General features: G+C 35.6%; 2 protein-coding genes across 2 annotated transcripts; both read left to right on the top strand.

Annotated features, from left to right (window-relative positions):
• The first annotated feature begins 2648 nt into the window (after positions 1 to 2648).
• gnmt (glycine N-methyltransferase) lies at positions 2649 to 18851 on the top strand. The gene is made up of 6 exons (XM_022673203.2): positions 2649 to 3092; positions 11212 to 11339; positions 11978 to 12091; positions 12188 to 12330; positions 13912 to 14036; positions 16057 to 18851. Exons 1-6 carry the CDS (start codon positions 2887 to 2889, stop codon positions 16226 to 16228), a joined length of 888 nt encoding a protein of 295 aa, XP_022528924.2. The 5' UTR covers positions 2649 to 2886; the 3' UTR covers positions 16229 to 18851.
• A 1212-nt stretch (positions 18852 to 20063) lies between these two features.
• Positions 20064 to 25148, top strand: lgals8b (galectin 8b). Its single transcript, XM_007248452.4, has 8 exons — positions 20064 to 20237; positions 20462 to 20550; positions 21218 to 21428; positions 22412 to 22531; positions 22626 to 22652; positions 22773 to 22861; positions 23295 to 23460; positions 24227 to 25148. The coding sequence occupies exons 1-8, from the start codon at positions 20199 to 20201 to the stop codon at positions 24374 to 24376; spliced, it is 891 nt and encodes a 296-aa protein (XP_007248514.3). The 5' UTR covers positions 20064 to 20198; the 3' UTR covers positions 24377 to 25148.
• Positions 25149 to 26287: the final 1139 nt, after the last annotated feature.

Here is a 26287-nt window from a genome sequence, read left to right as displayed (position 1 = left end):
TGGTGCTGTTTAGCCAAATGGACAATACACATCCTGACATTAATTTTAGGTTTGGGTGGAGTCCTCAAATACTTTTTGTGTCATATATGTATGAAATTCTTCTTGAGACCAGGCTGGACATAAGATGTCAGTTCCTAAAATTATAATTGAGGACACAACCTGATTTTTCTATAATATCATACATATTGGTGTAGGTTCTGCAAAAGTTTTTTTTTTCTAGAACCATACATCCCTGCAAATAACCTTTTTGGAACTTTTATATTCAGACATTTTTATAAAGAAGGTGCTTCAAATGGCTTCTTGTGTAATGCTTTAGAAGCATCACTTTCGGTGCCATACAAAAACACGGTTGTAATAGAGATGTGTAAGCTATTTTTACACATCTCTATTATAAATATGGTTCATTATGGAAAGAAAAGGCTGATTTTGTTTAGTATTGCCTAAAGAACTATTTGTAGCACTTCTATTTTTAACCCTTGTGTGGTGTTCGGGTCTGTGGGACCCGTTTTCATTTTTCATCAAATGATACAAAAAAATATTTTTTCTAACTCAAACTCATTGGCATTGGCTCATTTTTTGTGAAAAACATATATCAAAACACATTTTTGATAAACATACACTGTACACCCCCACCCCCCCCTACACATTTATATTACATACAGTATGTTTGGCCAAGGGCTAATAAACATTGCTTCATTTGTAAATTTGAAACTAAACAAATTTTCTACTCATATCTTGAGTTTAATTTATTTTCTTTTACATTTTATTAAAAAACTAATAAAAAAAGAGTAGCACTTTTTGAAAGAAATTTAACATAAGAAAGGTAAAGGGCAAATATTAACCATGTAAGCTGTTTATATTGCTTGCAATGTAGGTGAAGCAAGCATGTGTAAAGCATTTTAATGTAAAATTGCTTAATTTTGCTGAATTAAATACAAGTAACAAAGTAAACGAGTAACAAAAATATGAACACCACACAAGGGTTAAGAATGTAGCTCTAGAAGAAACTCACAAAAAAAAACACTACAAATTTACTGACCAGAGTGAACTCTGAGTAAACTAACAGGGCAAATGTTGAGTTCACTGATATCAGTGCATCACTTAGTGTTCTCTTGGCCTGGTTACCACCTGTTCACTTCACAGAGTTGCTCCGGCTTCACCTTGGCTTCCTCCCAGGCAGGAGAGCACCAATCAGAAGAGGAGGTGATGGCACTCCTCTGCAGCGTAATGTGGGTGGATAAGCCAGAATGGACAATGTCCACCAGGGGATAAATATTCACCAGTGGATACAGCTCTAAAACATTTACCAACTACAAACCAGATTTATTAATAAGAGACTATTGCTTACATTTATTAACATCATTTACCTTAATATTATAGTATAATTAGTAATAAAGTGTGGATGACCACCTGTCAGTAATGTATAATGCTTAGATTATAGCAGCAAGTGAGCAGACAGTTCTTGATGAAGTTCAGAACTTGATGAGCTGAAAGCCAAATTGTGACATCTAGACAATCAGTTGATCAGAACATCTCTAAAACATTAGGCACAGGCAAATACGCTGAGATGTTCCCAGTACCGTGAGTACCAACCAGTGAACCGACAACAGGGTCACGAGCACCTGAAGCTCACTGATGTGATTATTAGAGGCTCCACCTCACAACTAACATGACTTAAAGAATCTGCTGCTAACATCTTGGTACCATATACCATAACAGGTATCTTTAGAGGAGTCTACACAATAATAGGTAACTAGTTTTATTGTTATTGCTTACAAAATAAAAGTAATATTACAACATTAGTTCATTAATCAATAACATGTAAGTATTACATTGTGCTCTCATGAAGAATCTCTAAAGCATCAAGCTATACATTTAAAACTATTTTGAGAAATAGGCTTAGATTTAGATACTTGATACCCTAGATTCCTATTACAGCCTTAATACTGATTGATGTAAATCAGACACAGTATGTTTCACTAAACCTCTCTATTTTTCATCAAAATGAGTTTTTATAATTATCTGTTGTGGTTTACTTGTAACACTTTTATTTTACTGTTAACTTTTTTTAAAAATAGAATAATTCGCTTCAATGTCTGTTTTAGTGTTTATCTGTTTTATAGCTATTATTTTGGTGCTTTATTTTAGTGTTTAATCACTATAACATGTATATTTTAGTGTTCACTTGTTTGATAAGGTTTGATTTTTAGTGCTTGGTTACAATACAACCTTTATTTTGTTATTTATTTACTATAGCATTATGTAATATTTCAAGCAGGGGAACACTCTTATTTAGTGTTTACTTACTATTACTTCATATAACTTATTATAAGTTAAGTATGTTTAAATTAAATATGTATTAATATATGGAATCTTGTCCTGTTTTTCTTTCTTTTCTCTATTTTCAACAAAATAAAGAATAAATTGTCCAGTGACTCCAAATCTGATACACAGTTTAAAGTGTGTACTGCTGTCAGTGTGTGGTGTAAATAACTGTAGCTGGAAATCTGATGAAATACACACTGGCAGACACAAGGGAACGTCACTGACCGCTTCCACCAATCAAAACGTAGGCGTGAGCGAGGTCTCGCATGTGATTGGCTGAAAGTTTTCTTTCAGTATCGCCGAACCATAAATACCTCAGCGGCTCAGGACGCGTGGACTATCCGCAGGAAAACAAGCAGACAGTTAGACAGACAACCAGACAGTTAGACAGACAAGCAGACAGTTAGATAGACAAGCAGACAGTTAGATAGACAAGCAGACAGCGAAAGAGACAAACAGGGAGAGAGACAGACAGACAGATAGAGACAGACAGACAGAGAGAGACAGACAGAGAGAGAGAGAGAAACAAGCAGAGAGTGAGACAGCTACAGGCGCGCGAGCATGGTGGACAGCGTGTACCGGACCCGCTCGCTGGGGGTGGCGGCGGTGGGGCTGCCGGATCAGTACGCGGACGGGAAGGCGGCTAAAGTGTGGCAGCTGTATATCGGGGACACGCGGCGGAGGACGGACGAGTACCGGAGCTGGCTCGCGGGGCTGCTCAGACAGCACAACTGCATCCGGGTACTGGACGTAGCCTGCGGCACTGGGTAGGCTAACCCCCTCCCCAAACACCAAACACACATATACACAAACCTACACTCTCTCTCACACACACACATATACATACACAACCCCCTCCCCACAACACACACACACACACACAAACCTACACACATATACAACCCCCCAACACATCTCTATCTCTCCCTCACACACACCCATACAAACCTACACTCACACACATATACATACACAACCCCCAACACACACACAAACCTACACACATATACAACCCTCCAACACACACACACACAAAGCTACACACTTATACAACCCTCCAACACACACAAAGCGACACACATATACAACCCTCCAACACACACCAAACACTCACACACATACCACTCTCTCTCTCTCTCACACACACACAGACCAAATAAACACATCAACTAAACCCACAAACATACACTCACACATGTAGAAGTGCATTAGTGCATATTTGTATTTATGTCTATTTGTGTGTGAGTGTAGTTATGCAGGTATGTATGTACAAGGTGTTTGTATGTAAAAAGATATATACAAAAAACATACACACACACACACATAAACATACACAAACACACCACTCATGTTACAGCGGACAGTTGTTACATTGGACATTAGTAACATGGAACGGTTTAACATGGGGTGGTTGTAACATGGGCCGGTTGTTATATGGGACAGTAGGAACATGGATGGTTGTTACATGGGATACTAGTTGTTACATGGGGCAGTTGTAACATAGGGCAGTCATGGGGAGTCTGTTCCCTTGCTTGATCACCAACTATTACACCATAGCTTTAAGTGCTCATTATTTACACTATAGCAGGTGCTTGCCACAATCCTTACTGGAGTTTTTTCTTTTAATTGTGCTGCACAAGTCAGTTCTTGTTCTTTATTATAAAAAAGAATGAGGACAATGTTATATAATTTAATCTATTTTATATTCTTATTCCAGTGTTTTAAACAGGCAATCACTCACATAAGCACATAATAACACACTTATTTCACTGTTTACTTGCTATAACATGCCTCTTTTAGTATGTGCATGTTTTAAACTTATATTTTGATTAAATATATTTACTTTTTGTACTTTACTGTGTACCTGTTTTAATTTTTTGTAGAGTTTACATATAATAATTAAAACAGGTCAACACTAATAACCATGTTATAAGACTCTTATTTTGGAGTTTGGTTATTTCACTTCCATATTTTTTATTTTGACTTGCTTTGAGTTTATTGTTGTTACTGTTTACTTAATATAAACACTGATATCCAGGCATGCAGCTTTTTCTGGTAGCTGGTTTCAGATGGTCACATTTTGTTTCACATTTAAACTAAATTATTTAATTAAACAAACCTCTTTTAGCATTTATCTGCAGAAAATCACTGAACTGTGCAGCACACAGTTTTGTGTTTGATCCAGTCGTGTACTCCATTACCTGAACTAAGCCGGGATGGTCTAGTGTATCTGAGACGGCTGAAAAGTCCAGCTGGACTGAATGGTTTACTGACCGTGACAGTTAAAGGCCATTCGCTGCCTGCAGCTCCTCCCTCTCTCTCCCTCCTTGTGTAATATCAGGTCACTAGGCAGGGTTTTGGCTCAGGTTTTTTGTTGCAAAACCACCCGTAGCTTCTGTGCCAATGTCTGCTGGGATTGTCCTTCAGAGCCTCTGTAAGCTGTAGGAGTCGGAAGCTGGAAAAGTGCTAATAGACTAAACTATCTAAGGTGATAAATATTTCTAAATACCATCAGTTTGTAGCCTTGATGGAGGTAGATGTACTTCTACAGACATATGTTCTGGCCTTGACATAGCTCCTACTTTGTTTTGAAATTTTAGAGTGGTTTCTGAATTATTCACATTCTGAATAAACTGGGCCCAGTTTCCCCAAAAGCGTCTTGGTGTTATAATCTGCTTAGCTGCTGGAGAGAGTGCTGTGAGTGGTGCTTTAAGAATCAGCTTTAGAAAGCTAAGGTGCTTTTAGGAAACCCAGCCTGGTTTAGTCGTTTTGTTTGGTTTGTTTAGCCAAATGTTTTTGTAAGTTTTGACACAAAATTGCTTAAACTGGTTGTCTTGTTTCTTGTTTAGGTTCTTTGTGAGCAGACAGCAGATTCCTTAAATCATATTGTCGCTGTTCAAAGAAAACTAAGTATGTCTATTTTTGTCGATTTTTTGTTTACTGCATTTTAAATGTGTTGATGAATGGAGTATAATCCAGTGTGTGAGGCAAGTTTTTTCTCCTGGAATTCTTCAAAAAGACCTGAAATAAACTTGCTTTATGTTGATGTCCATTGAAAGTTAAGGTTTTATCTCTCATGTGTAAAGTTGCTGTTTTTTAAGATACATATTTTTCATTGGACAGTAATGAAATGCCTCTTGAGACCAAACACTTTTAATAGGTGGACAGATGGTAACACTACATTTTAAAATATCTCCTAACTCCAAATAAAAGAGGTTTTCTTGTTTAAACAACACAGTCACTTTTATCTAAAACAGTAGAAGGAAGAGGAAGTGGTAATTCACATTATTGGCACTTCCTGAACACTACATGTCAAGTGACTGGGGCATTACACATGGTCAATCAACCACTAAATGTCTCTAAGGTGATATGACACACTTCATGTGTGCTTTATTGGAAATTGTGCAGATATTCTATTGCATAGCGCACCATTTTATTTATTTATTTATTTTCAAACAGGCCTATGGAAGTGTATATTGAAAGTGTGAGGGTGGGACAAAGTTGTAAATATTTCTAAAATCAAATAAAAAAACTATGTTAGTGAACATTAATAACTTTGTAAAAATCATAAACACCCTTAATAGTATGTATGCCTAAAACTGACTGTAATTGGGGCTGTTGTGGGTGGCAGTTTGACGAATAGTTAATGTAGATGCAGACACATGTAGACCTGTAATGGTCGCAGTAAGATGAGGCTTAAATCAACACATATCTGTCAAAGTTCTGGCATGAAAACACTGTACCATTGCATTTTTGCATCCTAAAAAGACGAAAAGTCTAAAAGCTAAGAAATAGGCCATCCTAAAATTTCATTTTTGCATCCTAAAATGAGGAAATGTCTGGGGGAAAACAATGATAAACTTTAATCTTTGTACAGGAGAAGGGAGAATGGCTGATTGGATCCTTAAATCTAACAATAGTCGCCAAAGAAAAGGAAAATGGCTGGTGGAGCCACACACAAGAAGAGAGAAGGAGCTAAAAAAGCTAAAAGCTAACACTAGCTGCACAGGAGAAGGGAAAAGTGCTGACCAGAACAGAGACCTTGTTAATTAAGAGATAGGTCACTGACCAATGTATGAATTGGGGTTCTAGTAATGCTGATTACTTGTTACTTGTAAGTCTGTCTCACGCTGTCTTCCTCTCTCTCTCTTTACTTTGATATATTATAATAAAGTACAAAAAGCTCAGGTCTGCCAAATCAAAACCACACTACACTATTATTACTGTTTCCTCACAATAAAACTGGAAAATACCAACACATTTTTTTTAAATGATTGACACCACCAATGTAACTTAATTTTACCAATCTAATGCTAATATTCCTTAAAAAGAACTCCTAAAGTAATATGCTTCGTAAAAAATTATTATTGCTTTTTGTAATTTTTTTAGAAAATTTAGAAAAAGGTATCAAAAAACGTACTGTTTGTGTATCGGTACCAAATTCAAGGTGCCATACCCGTACAAGCCACAGTTTTTAGTGACTTGTAATAAATGCCCGGACGCTTTGCAAAGATGGTGAACGGATTTGCCATAAGGACTATGGCCAGAGGCTAAAAGCTAACACTATCTACACTGGAGAAGGGAAAATGTCAAATGTCAGCGCTGTCAACATCACTCTTGGGTTGACGGCATTCCACTTTAACATTTTGATAATTAGGTAGGCTGCCTAACAGCCCAGGTCAGCTATATAATAAGTGGGGCATATATCTCAAACACAATGAAATGACTATAAACATGGGTTAAAATAGGAAAACATAAGACTGGGCTAGCTTTACACACTTTAGATTACCTGCATGTTTACAGGGACAGAAAAGGAGGTACCGTATATGACTCCAGCTCATAGCTCAAATAACCCATACCTCAGATAGTAACATACGGAATGCTGTTAGCAGTGAGAGCTGCTGCTGTGCTGCTGCTGCTGCTGTTTTACAGATTCTTTAAATGCTTGCTTTACTCTAAATCACTGAACTCTTTGCTCTCAGCCAGTGTAACACTGACACACTAACCTGAACTAATAATAGCCCCCACTGCTGCTGTTCACTCTCTGCAGCTGCTGCTCCTGTACCGGGTAGCTCCTCACACATTGCCTCTTCAGCACAATCCACAAATAGGATGGCTGCTTTTCACCCATGCTAGAGCTATTTCTAATTATTATTTACTCATAAATCCAGTTATAAGCTATTTATCTCTAATTAAATTAGTTATACACATAGTACTGTCTTTCATGGTGTTTGGGTTTGCAAAATATAGAGTAATGTTGTATAATTGTTACAAACTGGTATCGCTTACAGTGCTACAGTGTTACAACCTGGGACATAAAAAATGGGATATATATTTGGTTGGATTGATCATAAAACATTAGTTAAAGATTGTCAAAGTGGCTGATTTTGGATATGTTTTAAAATTATGGACAATTTTCAGAAAATGTAACTAAAACATTTATGTTCAACTGAAATGTTTAACTCACCAGTTCGGGTGTGCTGTCATTTCCCAGCTCCGACTTCCAAGTTGACTGGTGAAATACCATAACCACTACATAACCAGTGGTAAATGATTACCACAGTTAAAGCTATGGGGATATTTAAGTTTTTGGAAGCGTACTAACAAAAAAATTTATTTTGCTGCTCTGGCTTTTACTAAGGTGCACACCTTTTTTAAAGACCACTCACAGGCTTTGTTTTGTAGTGTCTTAGTCTTTGAAGCTAGGCAAACTGGCTTTTTTGGAAGAGAGACCCATTGGTCCTGCAAAAATTACATTTTTGTAAGATAATGGATTTGTGTGTTGAGATTTAAACATGTTTAAAAGTTTAAAGAGGGCCATAAAAAGTTTCTAGTTTAATTGCATCAAATATATTAGATATTTTTATTAAAACATAAGCAATCTAAACTCCCTAAAGCCAGTGGCACACTGAATGCTTAAAGGATCGTAGAGAAATGTCTTGTGCTATATTGAATATTGCAGAATAACAGTATCGTTATATCATTGTTATTGTGGGCAGTGTATCGTGAAAATATTGTCTCGTTAGATGCCCTGTGATTTACACCCCTACTCTTTAAAAGAATCTTTATGGCATTTCTCAGATTGCTGAGATAGACGTTTAATAGTGTATGGCACTGTTTTAGTGTTGCAACCTTTTAAACATTGACTGTGTCACTGACAGAGCTTGCAGATTGAATTCCCAGTAATTCCACAATCATCTGTTTGCCCGTCCTCTTTCTCTGCATGCGACATAGTGTGTTATCTGAGATTAAAAAAATAAAAAATGGACAGTTAGTGTTCTCTTTTGAGTGTGTTCAGCTGTCCAGTGGTGTTTTATTAGCAGAAAATGATGACCCGAGGCCCGAACCCAGCCTCTGTTTTTTAATGCTATTTTTATTTTATATACAGTAAACCTATGGCGTTATAATCACAATCATGCAGCTCTGGAATTGCAGTGAACACTGTGCACATCAGCTCCTCCACTTGTCCCCACATAGCCTTATTGTTGTTTTATGTGTTTATATTTTTTATTTTATGCTTAAAATAAAAAAATAGTTTGTTCAGAAAGTATTTTATATTCTAAAACATTGTTAATTATATTAGAGTAGACAAAAGTAATTGTAAAATATGTTATTGTTCTTGGTCTGTTTCGGTTTATTGAGCGTGTAGTGCATAGCCTTATTGTTGTTTTATGTGTTTTGCACTCAGGCTATATGTTTAAAATTGAAAAAAAAAAAGTTTGTTCTGAAAGTGTTTTGTATTCTTTTTTTTGTAGTTATATGTTTATTGGATTTTACAAATATTACAAATATTACAGTTATATCAACACACAATCTCTCGCCACATCAGTATCAAAATGAGGTTAACAGCATGTAAACTTAGATAGAAGATAAAGTGTAAAATAAAGAAAATAACAAAACGGTAAATAAAAATAATATAACATTTGAGAAAAATAAACATAAACTAAAAAGCAAGACAGATATGATACAAAAGGAAGAATCATAGATTGTCCATTGTTTTCCAGACTGATGACCAGATTTTACAGAATTTTTGGTGTCTGTTGTGAATTTGTGTTTTGTATTCTTAAACTTTGTTAATTGTTAATTGTTATATTAAAGTAGACTGGGAGATCAGTTCTTAATAAAGATTTATCTTAAATAACAGGTCTATGCTTCTTCAGTGTTGCAATGTTAATTAACATCAATCTGAACAGATTTCGCTTATTCCAACAACCCGAAAATGTTTTTGAGAAGCTCAGTTTTAATGTTCTACTTACCAAAAAAAATTGTTTGTCTAAATTGTCTTGTTTAAATCGGGCTTGGGCTCATAATTGCAGTTTATGGGGCGGGTCGGGTTGGGCTTGGGCATAACATGCACAGGCTTGGGCTGGAACGGGATGGATTTTTTGGGCCCAATCTAAGTTCTAGTGGGAAGTGGCAATAAAAACTAAGGAAAAATATAAAATAATATATTTTTGTGCTGTAATTCTCACAGCTGCTGGTTCCCACATATACCACTCAAGTGGCTCCCTGTTTGCTTATTAAACCTGCCTCTGTATTAGTTGTGTAAAATAATGTAGTTTCTTTATTTATATAAAAGAAAACTGGTGATAAACTGCACTCTCTCTCTCTCAGATCAACAGTATCGTCTTATGATAACGATAATATGTCTTGTATATATTGAAATAGGCTTATAATGATTAATAAGTGAATATGCATGTGGTTTCATGCATTAAGGCATTACATCTAACAAAGTTAATTAATTTGACATGTCCCTGTCACATAAATTGTGAAATCTTCAACATGATACTGGATGGAAGTCAGTGTAAAAAGATTTTATTCAGTGTACTTTTGGAATTTTGCATTTCTATTGGTCACTCACCATAAAATTGGCATACAGTGTAAGAATCATCTCCAGATTCACTTTATAACAAAAGTGTCATCATATATGAACAGGGAGAAACCAAAATACTATAAACTAAATATCAAATTACAATTTTAAAATGTATTTTTAACAAAGATAAAATCTGATGAATACCTTGTAAATAGTTTCTATTGTTTGGCTCAATAATGTACCAAAACATCTTGCTATTTGGCTACTTTACTTGCGCAGGTCTCCACATCAAGGAGGTCTTTTTTTACACTAGCTGTCTTTTTGAGGCATTACTGATTTGTTCTTATGGTTGAGCAATGAAACTTTAATAATAATAATAATAATAATAATAATAATAATAATAATAATAGTAATACATTTTATTTGTAACACACTTCACATTTAAAGCAAATCTCAAAGTGCTACACTGCAGAACCATCACTGTAAAACAATAGAACTACTATAAAACCATTTTTACACTCCACAGGAAGATCAAGAGTCAAATGTTCTGCTAAAAATAAAGATTTTAAGTACTTTTTAAAGCTCTTACTCAATTGCAGTGCACTGATGGTCAGGGAGAGCATTCCATAAGCAAGGAGCGGCAGAGCAGAAGGCCTTGTTCCCCATGGTTCTGGTGGGGGGCATTATGTAAACTCCCATTCATATGACAACCATAGACCAGTCTCCTCATTTATAAAATCTATAAAGAAAAATCTCTAGTATAATCTGTTCGTGTTGTCTTCTTGTAATTGAAATAGTTAGATAACTGCATTGTAACTGACATCAATGTCTTTATGGAAACACCATATTTTGCTGCAAACTAGTTTCAGCCGGTCCATGATGTTTAAAGTGGTTGAAAAGCCGCTCGTCCAGGTGAAGAAATCCATTGGTTTCTGCTATTATACATTGAGGGCAGACAAGGAGTACCAAATTTGAGCATAACAAAGACTACAGAATGATGTATAACTACAGTGTTCTGTTGTTGTCTGATCTTTCATGGAGCACCCATTTAAACCTCTGATTGTTTTCTGCAGAGTGGATTCCATCATGCTGGTGGAGGAGGGATTTAAGATGTTCAGCGTGGACGCCAGTGACAAGATGCTGAAATACGCTCTTAAAGAGAGATGGGAGAGGAGGAAAGAGCCAGCTTTCGACCAGTGGGGTAAGAAGAAGCTCCAGTGGCATCACTGTGCATAACATAAGATAAGAAAATCCTTTAATGATCCCACAATGGGGAAATTTGCAATGTTACAGCAGCACAGAGGAAAGAGAACAGAGACAGAGAAACAGGTCAGGAAAATATGTAAAACAAATAATACAAATAAATCTATATATACAAAAGATTACAGAAAAGTATAAAAATACTAAATATATATATATATATATATATATATATATATATATATATATATATATATATATATATATATATATATATATATATATATATAAAAGTGCAGCTAAGAAAAGGTCAGAGGAGTTATGATTATGGTAGGTTGTGACCAGTATTATTGCACAAGGACTAACAGTGAATAAATTCCAGATGAAAAGGTGATAAATAGTGCACGTTAAACATATTGCACAAATGGTGATAAAGAGATCATGGAACACACAGTGAATTTGTATATTGCACACAATAAACTATTACAGCTATACTGTGTAAGTATGTAAGTTTTGCATGTAGTAATAAAATAGTAAACTATTGTCTACTAAGAGCTTCGTGTTTTGTACAGTCTCTTCTTCACGTATTATATCCTTATAACTAACTGTTACTTATTGGTGAACATTTTCCATTTCCAGTCATTGAAGAGGCTAACTGGCTCACACTATCAGAAGATGTTCAGAAGCCTGGAGATGGATTTGATGCTGTTATCTGCCTGGGGAACTCATTCGCTCATTTACCAGACTTTAAAGGTGAGGATATATTATATTATTAATTATAATATTATATTATTACTGTTTCAGTTCTGAATGTTCTGATTTACTGATTTAATAAATTCTATCTTTTAGGGGATCAGAGTGATCAGAAGCTGGCTCTGTGCAACATCGCCAGCATGGTGAAACCTGGAGGAATTCTCATCATCGATCACCGCAACTACGACTATATCCTCGAGACAGGCCGAGCTCCAGAAGGGAAGAATATTTATTATCAGGTAGGTTTATTTGTCTTTGTGTTGCAGATGGAATACTTATGCTATGTACACACTAGTTCTCTTCACACAACACAAGTTGTCTTGTAATTGTGAATATTTTAGGGTGTGTGGTGTGAATATTACACAATTAATAAGCAACATTGTGTTTTAGAGTATGTTTTCTTTAGATTTTTGTGTGTACGTATAATGTTTGTGTGTTTTATGTCTGATCCAAATAAAATAAACAGTAAACAGTTGTGTCATGAATTAGAACATTTTTCATTGACCAGGAGAAACTCTGGATGTGTCTATCTGCTCTTCCAAAATATGTTTTGTCACAAATGCACACACAAGAACTGATGCAATGCCATGTGCAAGACATTTATTATTTTTTAAAAATGTATGGCAATGAGAAATGAGCGAAAAAAGAACAAGGCACAAAGAAGAAAAATTTAAATCACACTCACGCATCTCCATTACAGACATGGTTAATTATAGATCCAAAAATGATTCTTCAGTGCCATTGCTTAAAATACCCTTTGAACACTTTTTCACACCTAACCTCCGTCTGTTTCCTGTTTGTCTTTGTAGACGCCTTTCTATCAAGACAAGTTTAAACCTGTGCCGTTTATGGCAGCAATTGCTTGTTTTTGTTAAGACGCAAGTTTTTATAGTGGATATTTAAATGTAAATAAAAGAATGAATGTGATAAATGTAAAATGCAGTTATAATTATATTAGTGGTGTTAATTAAATTACTAGTATATACTTGTATGTGTAAAATAAAGAATGCATGATAAATTGGATAGAGGAAACTTTTTTTACTTTATTGTAAACATCTCAGCTTGGTTGTAAGGGTTTCTGAATAAAAACTTAATTTTCTGAGTATAAAAATCTCAAGAAGTGTTTGGTATTGCACACATGCTCACATTGGGGGGATGACCATTTAAATGGCCTGGGGAAAATTTGTAACGACCAGTGTTTTGTGTACACTGTCCCTTTAAGAGACTCTTATACTAAATGAGCAGAGTATGTGTGTAATGTGAAAATAAATGAGAAATAAGTGAGAATATTCTGTGTTTCAGTGTGTATATTTGTGCAGTGTGAAGCTGCTTTAATACAGAATGCTGAAAATTTGCGTTATCAGTGGGATGTGCAGTGCAGATGTCCACATATTAAAGACTCGTCGTCTTTAATAGCGTGCCTTAATGGTTTAACATTGACAGCCCTACTAGACACAACATACCAGTTAATACAATGCTGTAAATAATAAAACTGAAGAAATCTGTCATTAATAATTAATTGCAAACCAGTGTTGTGCCACTGATTAAATTGCCCTAGTTAAAATCCACAACTTATGACATCCAAGCAAAACAGCCAAATGAAAAGAAGCAAAACCCTACTTATCACCTATTGCTGATACAGATATTTAAATGCACACACAGCTGGTCTATTTCCTGTAGAGAAGTATTACCAACAGAATTAGGCTCTCTTGAGTGATTATGGTTTCTATAAGTCATGTCAGTAAATGTCAAAGTGCCCCATGATGAGTCAGGTTACAGCAGTACACTGTTATATTCTTTCTCTGGTGTTTGTATTGTAGAGTGACCTGAAACAAGACATCTCCACATCAGTGCTTTGGGTTAACAGCAAGCCCCACATGGTCACGCTGGACTATTCACTAGAGGTCCCGCAGGCAGAGGGAGCACACACACCACCTGAAACCAGGTACAGTATTATCACTGCTTGAACCAATAAATTGTAGTTAACATGCTGATGCTGATTATTATGAACTATTGTCGTTTTGCTACATTATTTTTTTATGTAACTACTGTACATACTGGAGTTACATAGTTACTGTACAGCACTGTAATGCACTGTAACCGAGGCTCTCAGTGTATTACTCTGGCACATACAGGTAATCTAGCAATGATACAGTGCTTACAGGTTATAGCACTCCCTCTTGTGTAATTATTGCTTAAATATATAGTTTTATACAGTTAGTTACGACCTCACAATCTGATTGGTTGAGAAGTGTTCTAGCCGTGATGATATTCGTGATAACATCACGGCCTTCTCACACTAAACTTGTATCACTCCGCCGACGCGTTGCCGAGTAACGGCCTATACACACAGTACAGTTTTGAATCATCGCCTCCACCGGCACCAGCAGCAGCGTTAGCTTAGCACAGGCTAGCGCTCAGCCGCGGCACGCTCGCCCGTAGCGCTGGCTCGTCTTTGTGGAAAAAAGGGAAGGAAAATCGCTCGGCTAATGCCGTCTGACAGCCAGAACGCTAACCAGCCAGGCTAGGCTAAACTAAGTTAATGCTGAGCTAAAGCAAGCTATGCTGACTGGGAATTTCCGAAGCGCGGATAGTTTGACTCCAGTAACCTACTCACAGTACAGCCACACTGGCAAGTTAACCAACACCACCCAGCAAAACAAACAGAAATGCTCAAAAAATGTGCAGCTTTCACCTGAAGACGACTCCACAGAGCAGAAGAGGAGAGTATTAGCGTTATTTCACGCTCCTAGCGTTACCATCTCCGCTTATTCCCAAGTTTGCTTTCAAGCTAACTTTCAAGTGGTGTTAGTCTGCCTGAACCATACACTGTTTTGTAGTTAAGTTGTTGTGGAACTACTTTTTGGTGGAAGGCACAGTCCATATCAAAGCATATTCAAACTGAATTTATTAAAGTTCTTTGATTTATTTTCTTTATTCATTTTGTAAAAATAAACTGTTGTATAAAAGCAATAGAACACCCGAGGTCGTGTGTTAGCACGAATAACATCATGTTATTCGTGATAACACACTCCCTCTCGTGTTGTATTGCTTAAATAAGTGCAGTAAAATTGTAAATAATAAAATTGTACGATTTGCTACGTCACAGGACATGAACTAGTACTGTGGCCCATGAATTTGGCTGGAAAATAAAGAACAACTCCTACAGTACTTTCTGGGACATATTTTCACCCCACATGTGATTATTTGGATCAAGGAATGTTAAAATCTTCAAAAACAACTTCATAAATGGATTGTCCCTTCCATCTGCCACTATCTAGCCTCGCTCCATCTCCCATAATCCAAATAACCTGGCCATAAGCACACAGGTATACAGGTACAGAATCATGAGGTATTCCTGATTTAACATTTCACAATTCATTTACATAAAGCTATCCCATGATTTTGGCATGTCAGTGTCTGTGGCGTGAGGAGGCGGGGGAACCGGGGGTCCGCCCCACGTAGCAACGCTCAGCCCTGTCTGTCTCAGCTGGTCTGCATCAGGACTGATTAAACAGCCAGCTGGGACAGGCATATAAACTGAGCCTCAGCCCTCACTCGAGGGAGACCTTTGACTGGGGAGCTGTGAGCTGAGGCCGCACGGACCTTTAAAAGTAAGACTAAGTGAACTAGTGAACTCTAGAGCCCCACTGGGCCGGATTTATGTTCTTTTAAGTTCTTTTGGGTGTGATGGAGGGCATTTATAACCAAATAAAGGTACGTTTGAGTTAATTTACTCCCTGTGTCTGTGTTCTCTGTGTGCTTCCTCCTTCCGGGTCACAGTGGTCACGCCCCTAACCCCAGGGGCCTACCACAGTGTCATTTGAATCTATCATTTTTTTTATGAATGAGCGAACACATAGAAATGCTGCAAAATAACTTTAAAAAGTACTTCCACTTATGAAGAAGTTTTGTTGAAATTTGAAATCAAGCACTAACAATAATTATTTGTGTTTGTTTTGCAGTAAATTCCGTTTGTCGTATTACCCCCACCAGCTGGAGAGCTTCAAGGAGCTCCTGAAGGAAGCGTTCCTGGGAAAATGTGAGCAGAGCGTATTCGGTGACTTTAAGCAGCACAAGCCTGGCCAGGGAGATGCTCCTCGCTACTTTATCCACGTCGTTAAAAAGTCTGCTTAAAAACTTTTTTTTCCCTTTTCTTTCCGTTTATTTTGATGCTGTTGTCTTATTTCTGTGGTGCTTTTCTTCCTTATTTGCTGCTGTTCTCCACTCTCAAAGCCTTAAAAACTTAAAAAGTTGAGGCAGAAGACTGACTTAAAGAATTCTGCTGCTCCAGATTTCACATGGGAACCCAAACAGTGCTGGGGTTAAATTATCATATGCTGGGAGATAACAGGGAGCAAATGCTCCTGTATGTGTTTGTGCTACTGAATGATGGGTTTTGACCTCACAAATCCAAATTAAACTAATCAAATATTTATTACTAAGGCCATAGTACACAGACACGCTGTATGCCCCGAAGTTTATGGACACCCCACCTAATGAATGACGCATTCAGCTGCTTTACATTGCACCCACTGCAGTTATGAGCTATTTAGACAGTTTAAAACCCAAGAACTGAGCTGTAGAGCAGAGGAATTAATTCTCTGGAATGATGATGCTCCTTCTAATACATTTAGGAGATTTAAAAGCAAGATAAACTCTTTTTTTAACATCCAATACAGTACAAAACAATAACTGAGCAGGTGTCTATACAGTATATATAGTGTTTATGACCTGTTAAGCCAACTCTTCTTGGAATGCCAACCCTAAGCCTTGAACTAAACTGGTATAGTGCCTTAATTCTACATGCATTCATGCATAAATGTGCAATCTTGTATTCCTTAAACCTCTAAAACTATGTGCCTTCAACTATAACTGTTAGACAGGAGGTATAAATCCAGTAAATAATTTGTTTTTCATGCTTTGTAAACTAGTACATTTCAAAAAATTCAATTTAGTGCAGTCTCTAATGCATTTGAAAGCCAGAAAGCCTGTAGAAAGACCTGGGCTGTCTGATCTTATCCCTAACGGGCAGTGTGACTGCAGGTTTTAATTCCAGCAAAGCAGAAGCACATCTCATCAGATGTTTAAAGTCTAACTAATGTATTAAACTAGTGGAATCAGGTCTGCTGCTGGTTGTTCAGAATGAAAACCTGTAGCCACACCGGGATTGGACACTCCACAACTTCTTACCCTCTTAACACTTATTGTCCAATTAGCTCTAATGTTTTTAAAGAGTGTCCAATCGTTTCTGCGCAGCACATCTCATCACAATTGTATAAAGATGGACCAGTTGGTTTTAAACCAGGGGTTCTTAAGTTTTTCCGCAGTGCGACTCCTTTTTAGAGTTCAGAAAATTGTTGCGATCCCTCCCTTTCTAAAAATAAATGATGGGCAATGTTTCTTATTAAAAAATTAAATCTTTTAAAAATAAAACCTTACAAAAATCTTTTTTTACATGTGGATTAGAAGGGATCAGTAACTCCAAGTACTTTTATCATATTTTCTTTGTTTTCTTTTGAGACTTCTGATCATTATCTGTTGCATTTCAGATTCTACACACATTAATTAGCATTACTCATCACTTAGGGCCCCATTGGGGGTCACAGTCTCCAGTTTCAGAAACCCTGATGTGTGCTGCTAGCTGTATGCTGATAAGATGCAGAGTAGGACACCCTGGTTTACAATTGTTTGTCCTCATCAGGCCTGTAAATCAGTCCAGCAGGTAAGGTTCTGTGAGATATGTGAGATTATGAAAAGTTGGAGAACCTTTTGGCCTACAGATCCACAGTGAGCTCCCAGACTCCACCTGTTGGACAGACTGTAGACTGTAGATTGTAGATTATAGCAGTGTATGCAGTTGCATCATACAGAAATATATAGATTTTATTGCATTCTTCACTGAAAACTGAAAAAGTTGTTTTTGCTGAGATGGTTTTAATGTTTAGTTGAATGGATTTTAGACTGTTTGTCCAGTCTGTTTGTTTGGCTGGAATAGCAAAGTGCAAAGTTCACAAAGATTTTGTACAATAACTGATTGTCCTTTAGTGACCTATGATGAAAGAATGTAAAAAAACAAGGTACATCATTGCTGTCTCTAAAAATACTTTTGGAGAAAAAACAGCAACATTCTGCGTATATAGAAGTGTATGTTTTACAGTCATTTTTATCATACATTTTTGATATGCTGTAAATAACAACCCACATTATTTAGATTATGTTTTTTTTTTTTTGACAATATTCTACATTATAGATTACTTTTAAAGACTTTTTAAAAACTATCCAAATAAATTCCAAACTTTTATATTTTTGATTTCCTGTTTAACACATCCACTCACTGTCTGAAAGGCCTTCTTAAATAACAGATTACTTGAATCAGTTGTGTCTAAAATGTCTTAAATGTTTTCTCCAGTATACATAAGACTTTACTCTGGCCTGGAACTGTTTAACCATCCAAGAAGTTTTTTTTAAGCTGTCAAGGTTCCATACAACCCCACTGTCTATTTAATAAAGAAACATAAAAAAACAAACTTTTTTATTTTTAACAGTATATGTTTATATTGCTTAATAAACAAGAATCTAGACTGCCATGTGTCAAAACATGCTTCGGCTTTAGGGGAAAAATGCTAAAATAAGTAATGTCAGAAGGAAGATCCCAAAGACTGCTTATTTTTATTTTTATTGTGACTGTTTATTTTTTTCTGATTATTTTGAGAACAAAATAAAAACTTGTAAATAATAAACTGAGAAAATCACTGTGTTTAATTGTGTCTGTCTTCTGTTTGACTGTAATACATTTTTATTTTTAGGTTATACATTTTTAAACATCAAGTGTGATAAAAATGCTTTAGGTACTATCTTACTTTTCTTCAAATTATGTTCTGGATATTCATCAGGTTTAAATTTTATATGTTGAATACCATTTAAAGCTATCTTTGTGTGGACTCGGTTGGTCATTTTTCTCATTTTTAACCAGCTTATTCTCTTTCAGCTCTTTAAAGAAAGATGACTACAAACTAAATGCAATTAAATTTATTTGTGACCTTAAAATTTACAGTTTCAAAACATCTGATTTACCTCCCAGTTAATACATTATTCTATATTTATTTACAAAAAAATGGCACTATTTTTAAAACTGTATAAAACAAGAAATAATAAAGACCTTATAGTGACAGAGTAAACAGTACAAAGTTTATTTGATCATTTAATCCGTTTTTTTAACAGCTATATTGGTGTGACTTTTTTGAACGAGTCGACTCTTTTTATAGGTGGGTCGACTCACGTTAAAGAGTGTTTTTTTTTTTATTTAAATAAATTCTTTAGAAGATCCATTTAATTGCCAGATCTAGAAATAATGTTCTACTACTACTACTACTAATAATAATAACAACATTAATAATAATAATAATAATAACAACATTAATAATAATAATGATAATAATAACATTAATAATAAGAAGAAGAATTGAAATATAGTTTTATAAAATGAATAGAACGAGTCGAATATTTTTGTAGGTGAGTCGAGTGTTTTTTAAATAAATGTATTAGTTAAAAGATCACTTTACGTGCTCTTTAGAAATGAAAAGAATGAAAGTTCAGTGTGCCATGGTTAATTGAGTAACTGATTGTGCCTTATCTTAACTTGAAATATATAAATTTATAAAATCTTTATATAAAAAATATATTAAAAAGTAATATATAATTATTCCTAATTTATAAATAATCAAATCAAATAATAATTTGATTATTATAATATAAATATAAAAATATATATATATATATATATATATATATATATATATATATATATATATATATATATATATATATCATAAAGAATTATTCTATTATAAACAATAAATTATTCATTGTTTTAGACAGATAAGTGTATTAAATTACATTACAAATGTACAAAATTGCAAATTGTTTTTAAGATTTTGAAACGGTTAATAGAAAGAATCGACTCTTATCAAAGAACCGAGTCAAGTGATCCGACTCACTGAACAGAGCTCCATCAGTATCTGGCACAATGGCGCTCTGAGCACGTAAACACCGTTCAAAATCGGTGAAATCAGCTTCTTCTCGCACAGTTACACACGTTTACCAGATGTCCGTGGCGAATGCGAGGCAGACGGTCTTTAATCCGGTGAGTTCTCGGGTATTCTCGGTGTTATTGTGGGGTTTTGGCTCGGTGTGCCTGGTGGTACTGATGCAGGCAGCAGCAGAGAGGCTGCACGGGGCTGAGAGCAGCCTGAGAGCTAGCTAGCTAAATATGTCAACAGCATGGATCTGTTTAAATAATCCATACAGCTTTATTACTCACTCCAGACTGCTGCTGAACTCCTAAACCCCGCCTCTGTTTCCTTACAGGTAGTTCCTTACACAGGAACCATAGCAAGTGGGCTCCATCCAGGAGAGATGGTTGTTATTCAAGGCTGTGTCCTCAATGAAGCTGACAGGTATGACCCATATTATTATTATACTAACCACAATTGACCTTTACTCACTTCTATGACTTAAACAGGCTAATGAAAAACCCACAGTCACTCTGGAACCTGCATATGATGATGTATGTATGTATTTACACAGATAACATGCCCCTCTATGTGAGGCCTGTATGGGTAACCCAACTGGAACCCAGAAAGTTTTGTCCATTACCTTATTTTACTGGTAGCTGGTTTCTGATGGACTATACTTCTCTTAGGTGATTGAAAGGCTGGTCATCCAGAGACACTGCCTGGCCAAAAAAAATAGGTCACACTCTAATATTTTGTTGGATTGTTTTTAGCTTTAATCGCGGCACACATTCACTGTGGCATTGTTTCAATAAGCTTCTGCAATGTCACAAGATTTATTTCAACTATGCCGACTTTTTTTTTGGCCAGGCAGTGTATAAATTAAACATATGTTGGTAAACAAGCTATTTAACCAGCTCTCTGCGTTTTGCATTTGCATTTTGGCTGAGCTTAGTCACGCTATTCAACCACATTGGCCTTGTAGGTCGAGCAGCATGGTCAAGCCTGGTCATACTGGTTATCTGGCTTAGTAGGGTTGATTATGCTTGTTTAGGGCTATCTATCACAATATATTTTTACTTTCTGAATGTGTTCCCAATGACTCCCACAGGTTCCAGTTTGACCTGGGCTGTGGCAGCAGCACCAAACCTCGGGCAGACATCGCCTTCCACTTCAACCCTCGCTTCAGGAACCCTCCCAGCATCGTGTGCAACTCTCTGCAGCAGGGCAGCTGGGGCCGGGAGGAGAAACTCGATCAGATGCCCTTCAGACAAGGAGCATCCTTTGAGACAATCATTCTGATCCATGAAGATGTCTTCAAGGTGAGAAATGAAATTGATTGGTTGTAACCTAAGAAGGGAGCAGTGTAGGCTGGAGGAAAGCCTGTGAAAGAGTCTGAATAGTCAGACGTGAAAAAGTTTAGAATATCTCAGAATAGAACCTAATATTTAGGATCATGATTATTCAATCCTAAGGTGGAAAAAACGGTTACACTGATAAATTACTATTTTTTCTGTACATTGCCAAAACCTTAACATTCAACACATTTTTAATGTTTTCTTATATTAGATCTGTATTCCAACACATATATTTTGTTTATTTATATGTTAATTTAACTTAAAAAAGACTAGTAAATGAGGTTTCATAAATATTTTTCTGTATTTTTAACCATCAGCTATTTAAGTATTGGTTTTGTAGCAAGTGTAATAATAGGAACCACTAGGGGGTGCCATGACCACAAACCAAATATAGCCATTTTATTTACTATATAAAAGCATCAGTGCATTTTGTGGGTATGTGAATATTGGTAAAATACTGGTAAATCAACATTTCCTAAAAAAACAAATGTACTATTAAATGTAAAAATATATAAAAAATGATATTTTAGTTAATACACTGAAACATAACTATTGTTAAACACTTCAGGTGTGCGTTTTCATTTACCACCGTTGTGAACAACTGTGAACAGTTCTAACTATGTACGTTTTTCTATGTAATAAACCATTACACAATAAACCACTTTAATTTGTGAATCTAGTGATCAGTAGATTTTCCATTCCCCTCTCTTACCACTTTTACTTTAAATTTTGAAACAGCAACAAAAAACAAAAAAAAGTTATTTATTTCTACATATCATTAACATCAAACAAAAACGCTTTCAGATAGTAGGTTTTACTGTGTGTTTTACTTTTATATCCAAAAAATATCCAACAAATATTCCAACTTGCATTTCTCATTCATTTTAGAGTTTATAAGACTGTATTTGTACTTCGTACTGTTGCTGATTGGTCAGTCTGTTCTCTAGGTTGCAGTAAACGGTGCCCATATACTGGAGTATAAGCACAGAATCCCTCTGGACAGGGTGGACACATTCTGCATATCAGGAAAAGTCAAAATACATGCCATTGGTTATGTCCCCAACTCAGTAAGCAGCCTTTGTTCTTTCCATCCTTGCATATTAATTTTAGAGAATCATCCGCTGATTGTTTAATTTGTTGATGTGTTATAATCTCTCACAGGCAATATTTTCAGAATCAGGTGATTTGGTAAGTTCATACAGGTTAACTAATTATTATATTATTATATACTAAATGCTGATGTAATGTTAATTAAATTAAATGCTTTTTTTATTTAGTACAATGTTTTTTTTTTCTCTATTTTTGAAGAGTATACCCTACAAAGGCAGTATACTTAAAGGGCTCAGATCAGGACAGCACATCACAATAAAGGGGCATATCAGCTTATTCCCTCACAGGTTCGTACACATCTGGGTCTGTTCTCGGGGTGGGGAATTTGTGGGCCTGGGCTGCTAGCTGATAGTTTTGAAGTAGTTTTGATCATATTGGCTCAGCTGATACTGATATATACGCTCTTTAAAATTTGGGTAGAAATGCACTAATATTATAAAATGCTAGTATTTTATGTGTACAAGTCATTGTACACTGACATGCCAAATGTTATGGGATAGCAGTATTTAAAGTGTTAAAACATTACCTTAGGGGACAGCTTGTTTTTGGAACTCTGACATCTGTATATGTTGTGAGGTGCTATCTTGTGAGCAGCACCATACAAGTTCCTGTCCACTTTTGGCATGTTAGTATTCATATCTAGTCTTTTCTTACATTAAAACACCTCTTTAATAATAGGTGTCTATATGACACTATAAATCTTTTTCTTGTTTTCCCCAGTTTTACCATAAATTTGAGGTGCAGCCAATCAGAAAATATCGCCCTGCACCTTAACGCTCGGATGAAATCGAGCATGTTCATCCGCAACTCTTTCTTAAGCGAGTCGTGGGGCCCGGAGGAGCTTGAGCTGCCGTTCTTCCCTTTCTCTGCTGAAAAATACTTTGAGGTACTGTTGGGTTTTGCTTTATAAGTGGGAGTCTCTAAGAAACTTGTAATTTAATGTGTTTTATATGCAGCTGATGATGTAAATTATTCAAAATACAACTTTTAATATTCAAATATTTGAAGATTTAACAACTATCCTATCTGTAGTACCATGTCTGCCATAGCCTGACCATAACATAAACCGGACTATGTGCAATAATATTAAAACAAAGTGCAATAATAATATATTTATCTGTGAATTTGGTGGTGTTCATTTGTGGACATCAGTGGGTTTTCACGTTTGTGAAAAAAACATTTTTTTGGATTTCTCGGTCACATGACATCGCGTTCAGTAGCTCCTCCATTTCCACTCGCTGCTGTGTTTACGTGGATCTCCATGGGAACGCGCACCCAAAGTGCAATTGTGATGCTTGGCAGTGAAAAAAATTGCTATTTCGTTAAACGAGAGGGGATGAAACTCAGACGTGGATCCGGACATGACTTAAAATACTGTAGGACCACTGAGTTCAATGAAAAACAGTAGGTAAAAAAAAAACACATAGTCAATTTGGACAGGAATAAAATCACAGAGGACCCCCCAAAAAAGAGAAAATTATCCCAGGACCCCCTGAAAAACGAATCCCATTCAGATAGGGCTTTAGAAATTTCAGAGCTCAAATAGTTTATTATTGAGCAACTGTTATAAATGCACTTTCTGCTTTAAGAGAAAAAAAAACTGGGAACATGTCGGACACATCATCTTGACACGTCATTTTCTGTCCCCTCAGATAATCATCCTGTGCCAGGCCCATCAGTTTAAAATTGCTGTAAATGGAGCCCATCTGCTGGACTACAGGCACAGAGTGCAGGACCTGAGCACCATTAACCAGCTGGAGGTCCTGGGGGATCTGGAGTTACAGGACATTAAGCTGTGGTGACTTCACATCATCAGCAACAGGACATTGTGTTTTCTTTTCTGTTTCAGCCTCTTTCTCCCTCTTTCAGTTAGGAGTATCCCTGCGAGGTCACCTGTAGTTCCTGTGCACTGACCTGGTGAGAACAAGAGAGGTTCTGAAACATGGTATACAGAGATTAGCCTAAACTGGTATCTGGTATAGTTTCTTTTAGGAAAAGAAAGTGGTGACAAATTAAGTTTTTTAGCGTATAATAATGTGATTAAAATTTGACACAAAGCACTGCTACATATTTAAATATTAAATATTATCTACAGTATAAGTAGATAGCCAGTGGCAACACCTATATGCCTTATATGCTACAACTTGAGGAACAATTAGCATTTTTTATGCTTAAAATTCAGTTAAAATATATAAATATAAACCACCTCTAGCAATTGCCAGCTGTTAAAGAAAATTATAATACAGGCATGTGTGCATTTTTTATTTAAAGTCCTAAATTGGACATTGCCACGTGTTTAACATAAACAATATAATATAATAAACTGCTATAATGAATATCCAAAACTGATTGGACTACGGTGGACTGTAATACATATAGTTTAAAGGCCATCTTTAGACTCTTGGTGAAAAAGGAGGACTGGGGGCAAATAATGGACTGTTACAGAGTAATTGTATTCCTGTTATAAATGTACTTTATAGATAAATGAAGATAAATATAAATATTAAAGCATGTAATAAATAAATTGTTTTCAATAAATATATATATATGGTGAAAAGTACTGTGTTACATTTAGATTTGTATATTGTGGTATTTGGATACTAGACAAATAATTATATAATTTAATTACACAGTACGCACACACACACACACACACACACACACACATACGGACATGTCAAAATGTAATTAATCGTAATGTGTTGAACAGATTGAACAGATTGATGATGCCCACACCTGTATACCTTGTGAGGTGTTATCTTGTGAGTGGTACTGAACGCTGGCCAGTGTGCTCATGACAAGGCAACTAAGAGTGTCTGAAGGCAAATCTTTTTTTAATAATGACTCTCTTTTTAATCAGTAGCTATAGTTGGGCATTTATTGACTCACTATCAAAATGTGTGGATCTCATCAGTATGACGGCATTTTAGGGCCACAAAATAAAAACGGCAATTTTTTTTAGAATAAAGTATCATTATAACCAGAAAAGTCACATCATTATGATCAAAGATTTTGATAAACAATATAGCCATCACCTTGTTTTAAAATGAGGAAAGTTGAGGATTAAGTAAAGTTAAACTTTCATATCGGTTTCACCAATAAAGCAATACTTAATTTGCTGCTCGTTAGCACAGGATTGTTATTAGTATAAGAATTCTAAAAGGTTAGTGCAAAAATATGCGTGTATTCAGAAGAAAAAACTAGATGGATTAACAAAGGAGGAAATAATCTCCTTTGTTGAGGGAGAACTCGCATGCAGTGGACGACTCCAAGACTTACATTTCCACGGTATATTAAGTGTATATTAAGTGTATATATTAAGATATATTAAGGTATATATTAAGGTATATTAATATACTGTGTATATTATATACACAGTATATTAAGTGTATATATAAATGTATATTAATTAATATACACTGTATATTAAGTGGTTACATCTCTATGGTATATTAAGATTTTTATAACATTATGAATTTATTCTCTAAATATTGCGACTTTATTTCTGAAATATTATGACGTATTTTGATGTTCTCAAAAAATTACATATTTAATCACAAAATATTGTGACTTTATTTGGGAAATATTTTAACATTATTATTGAAATATTTCTACTTTATTCTTGAAATGTTATGACTTTAATCCCAAAATATTATGACTTTATTTGCAAAATATTCCTACATTATTATCATAATATTCCGACTTTATTCTTA

The sequence above is a fragment of the Astyanax mexicanus genome, chromosome 14 (genome assembly GCF_023375975.1).
Source record: "Astyanax mexicanus isolate ESR-SI-001 chromosome 14, AstMex3_surface, whole genome shotgun sequence".
In the NCBI taxonomy this organism is placed as follows: Eukaryota; Metazoa; Chordata; class Actinopteri; order Characiformes; family Acestrorhamphidae; genus Astyanax; species Astyanax mexicanus.
Note: the sequence above shows the minus strand (reverse complement) of the source record. Positions and strands in the feature narration are given on the sequence as shown.

Excerpts from the sequence above, each read along its gene's own strand:
- gnmt (XM_022673203.2), top strand. The coding sequence starts at position 2,887 with ATGGTGGACAGCGTGTACCGGACCCGCTCGCTGGGGGTGGCGGCGGTG. Across the intron at positions 12,331-13,911 it reads GGAAGAATATTTATTATCAG|AGTGACCTGAAACAAGACAT; the intron begins GTAGGTTTATTT and ends TTTGTATTGTAG. Across the intron at positions 14,037-16,056 it reads CACACACCACCTGAAACCAG|TAAATTCCGTTTGTCGTATT; the intron begins GTACAGTATTAT and ends TTTGTTTTGCAG.
- lgals8b (XM_007248452.4), top strand. The coding sequence starts at position 20,199 with ATGTCCGTGGCGAATGCGAGGCAGACGGTCTTTAATCCG. Across the intron at positions 20,551-21,217 it reads GTCCTCAATGAAGCTGACAG|GTTCCAGTTTGACCTGGGCT; the intron begins GTATGACCCATA and ends TGACTCCCACAG. Across the intron at positions 23,461-24,226 it reads CTGCTGAAAAATACTTTGAG|ATAATCATCCTGTGCCAGGC; the intron begins GTACTGTTGGGT and ends CTGTCCCCTCAG.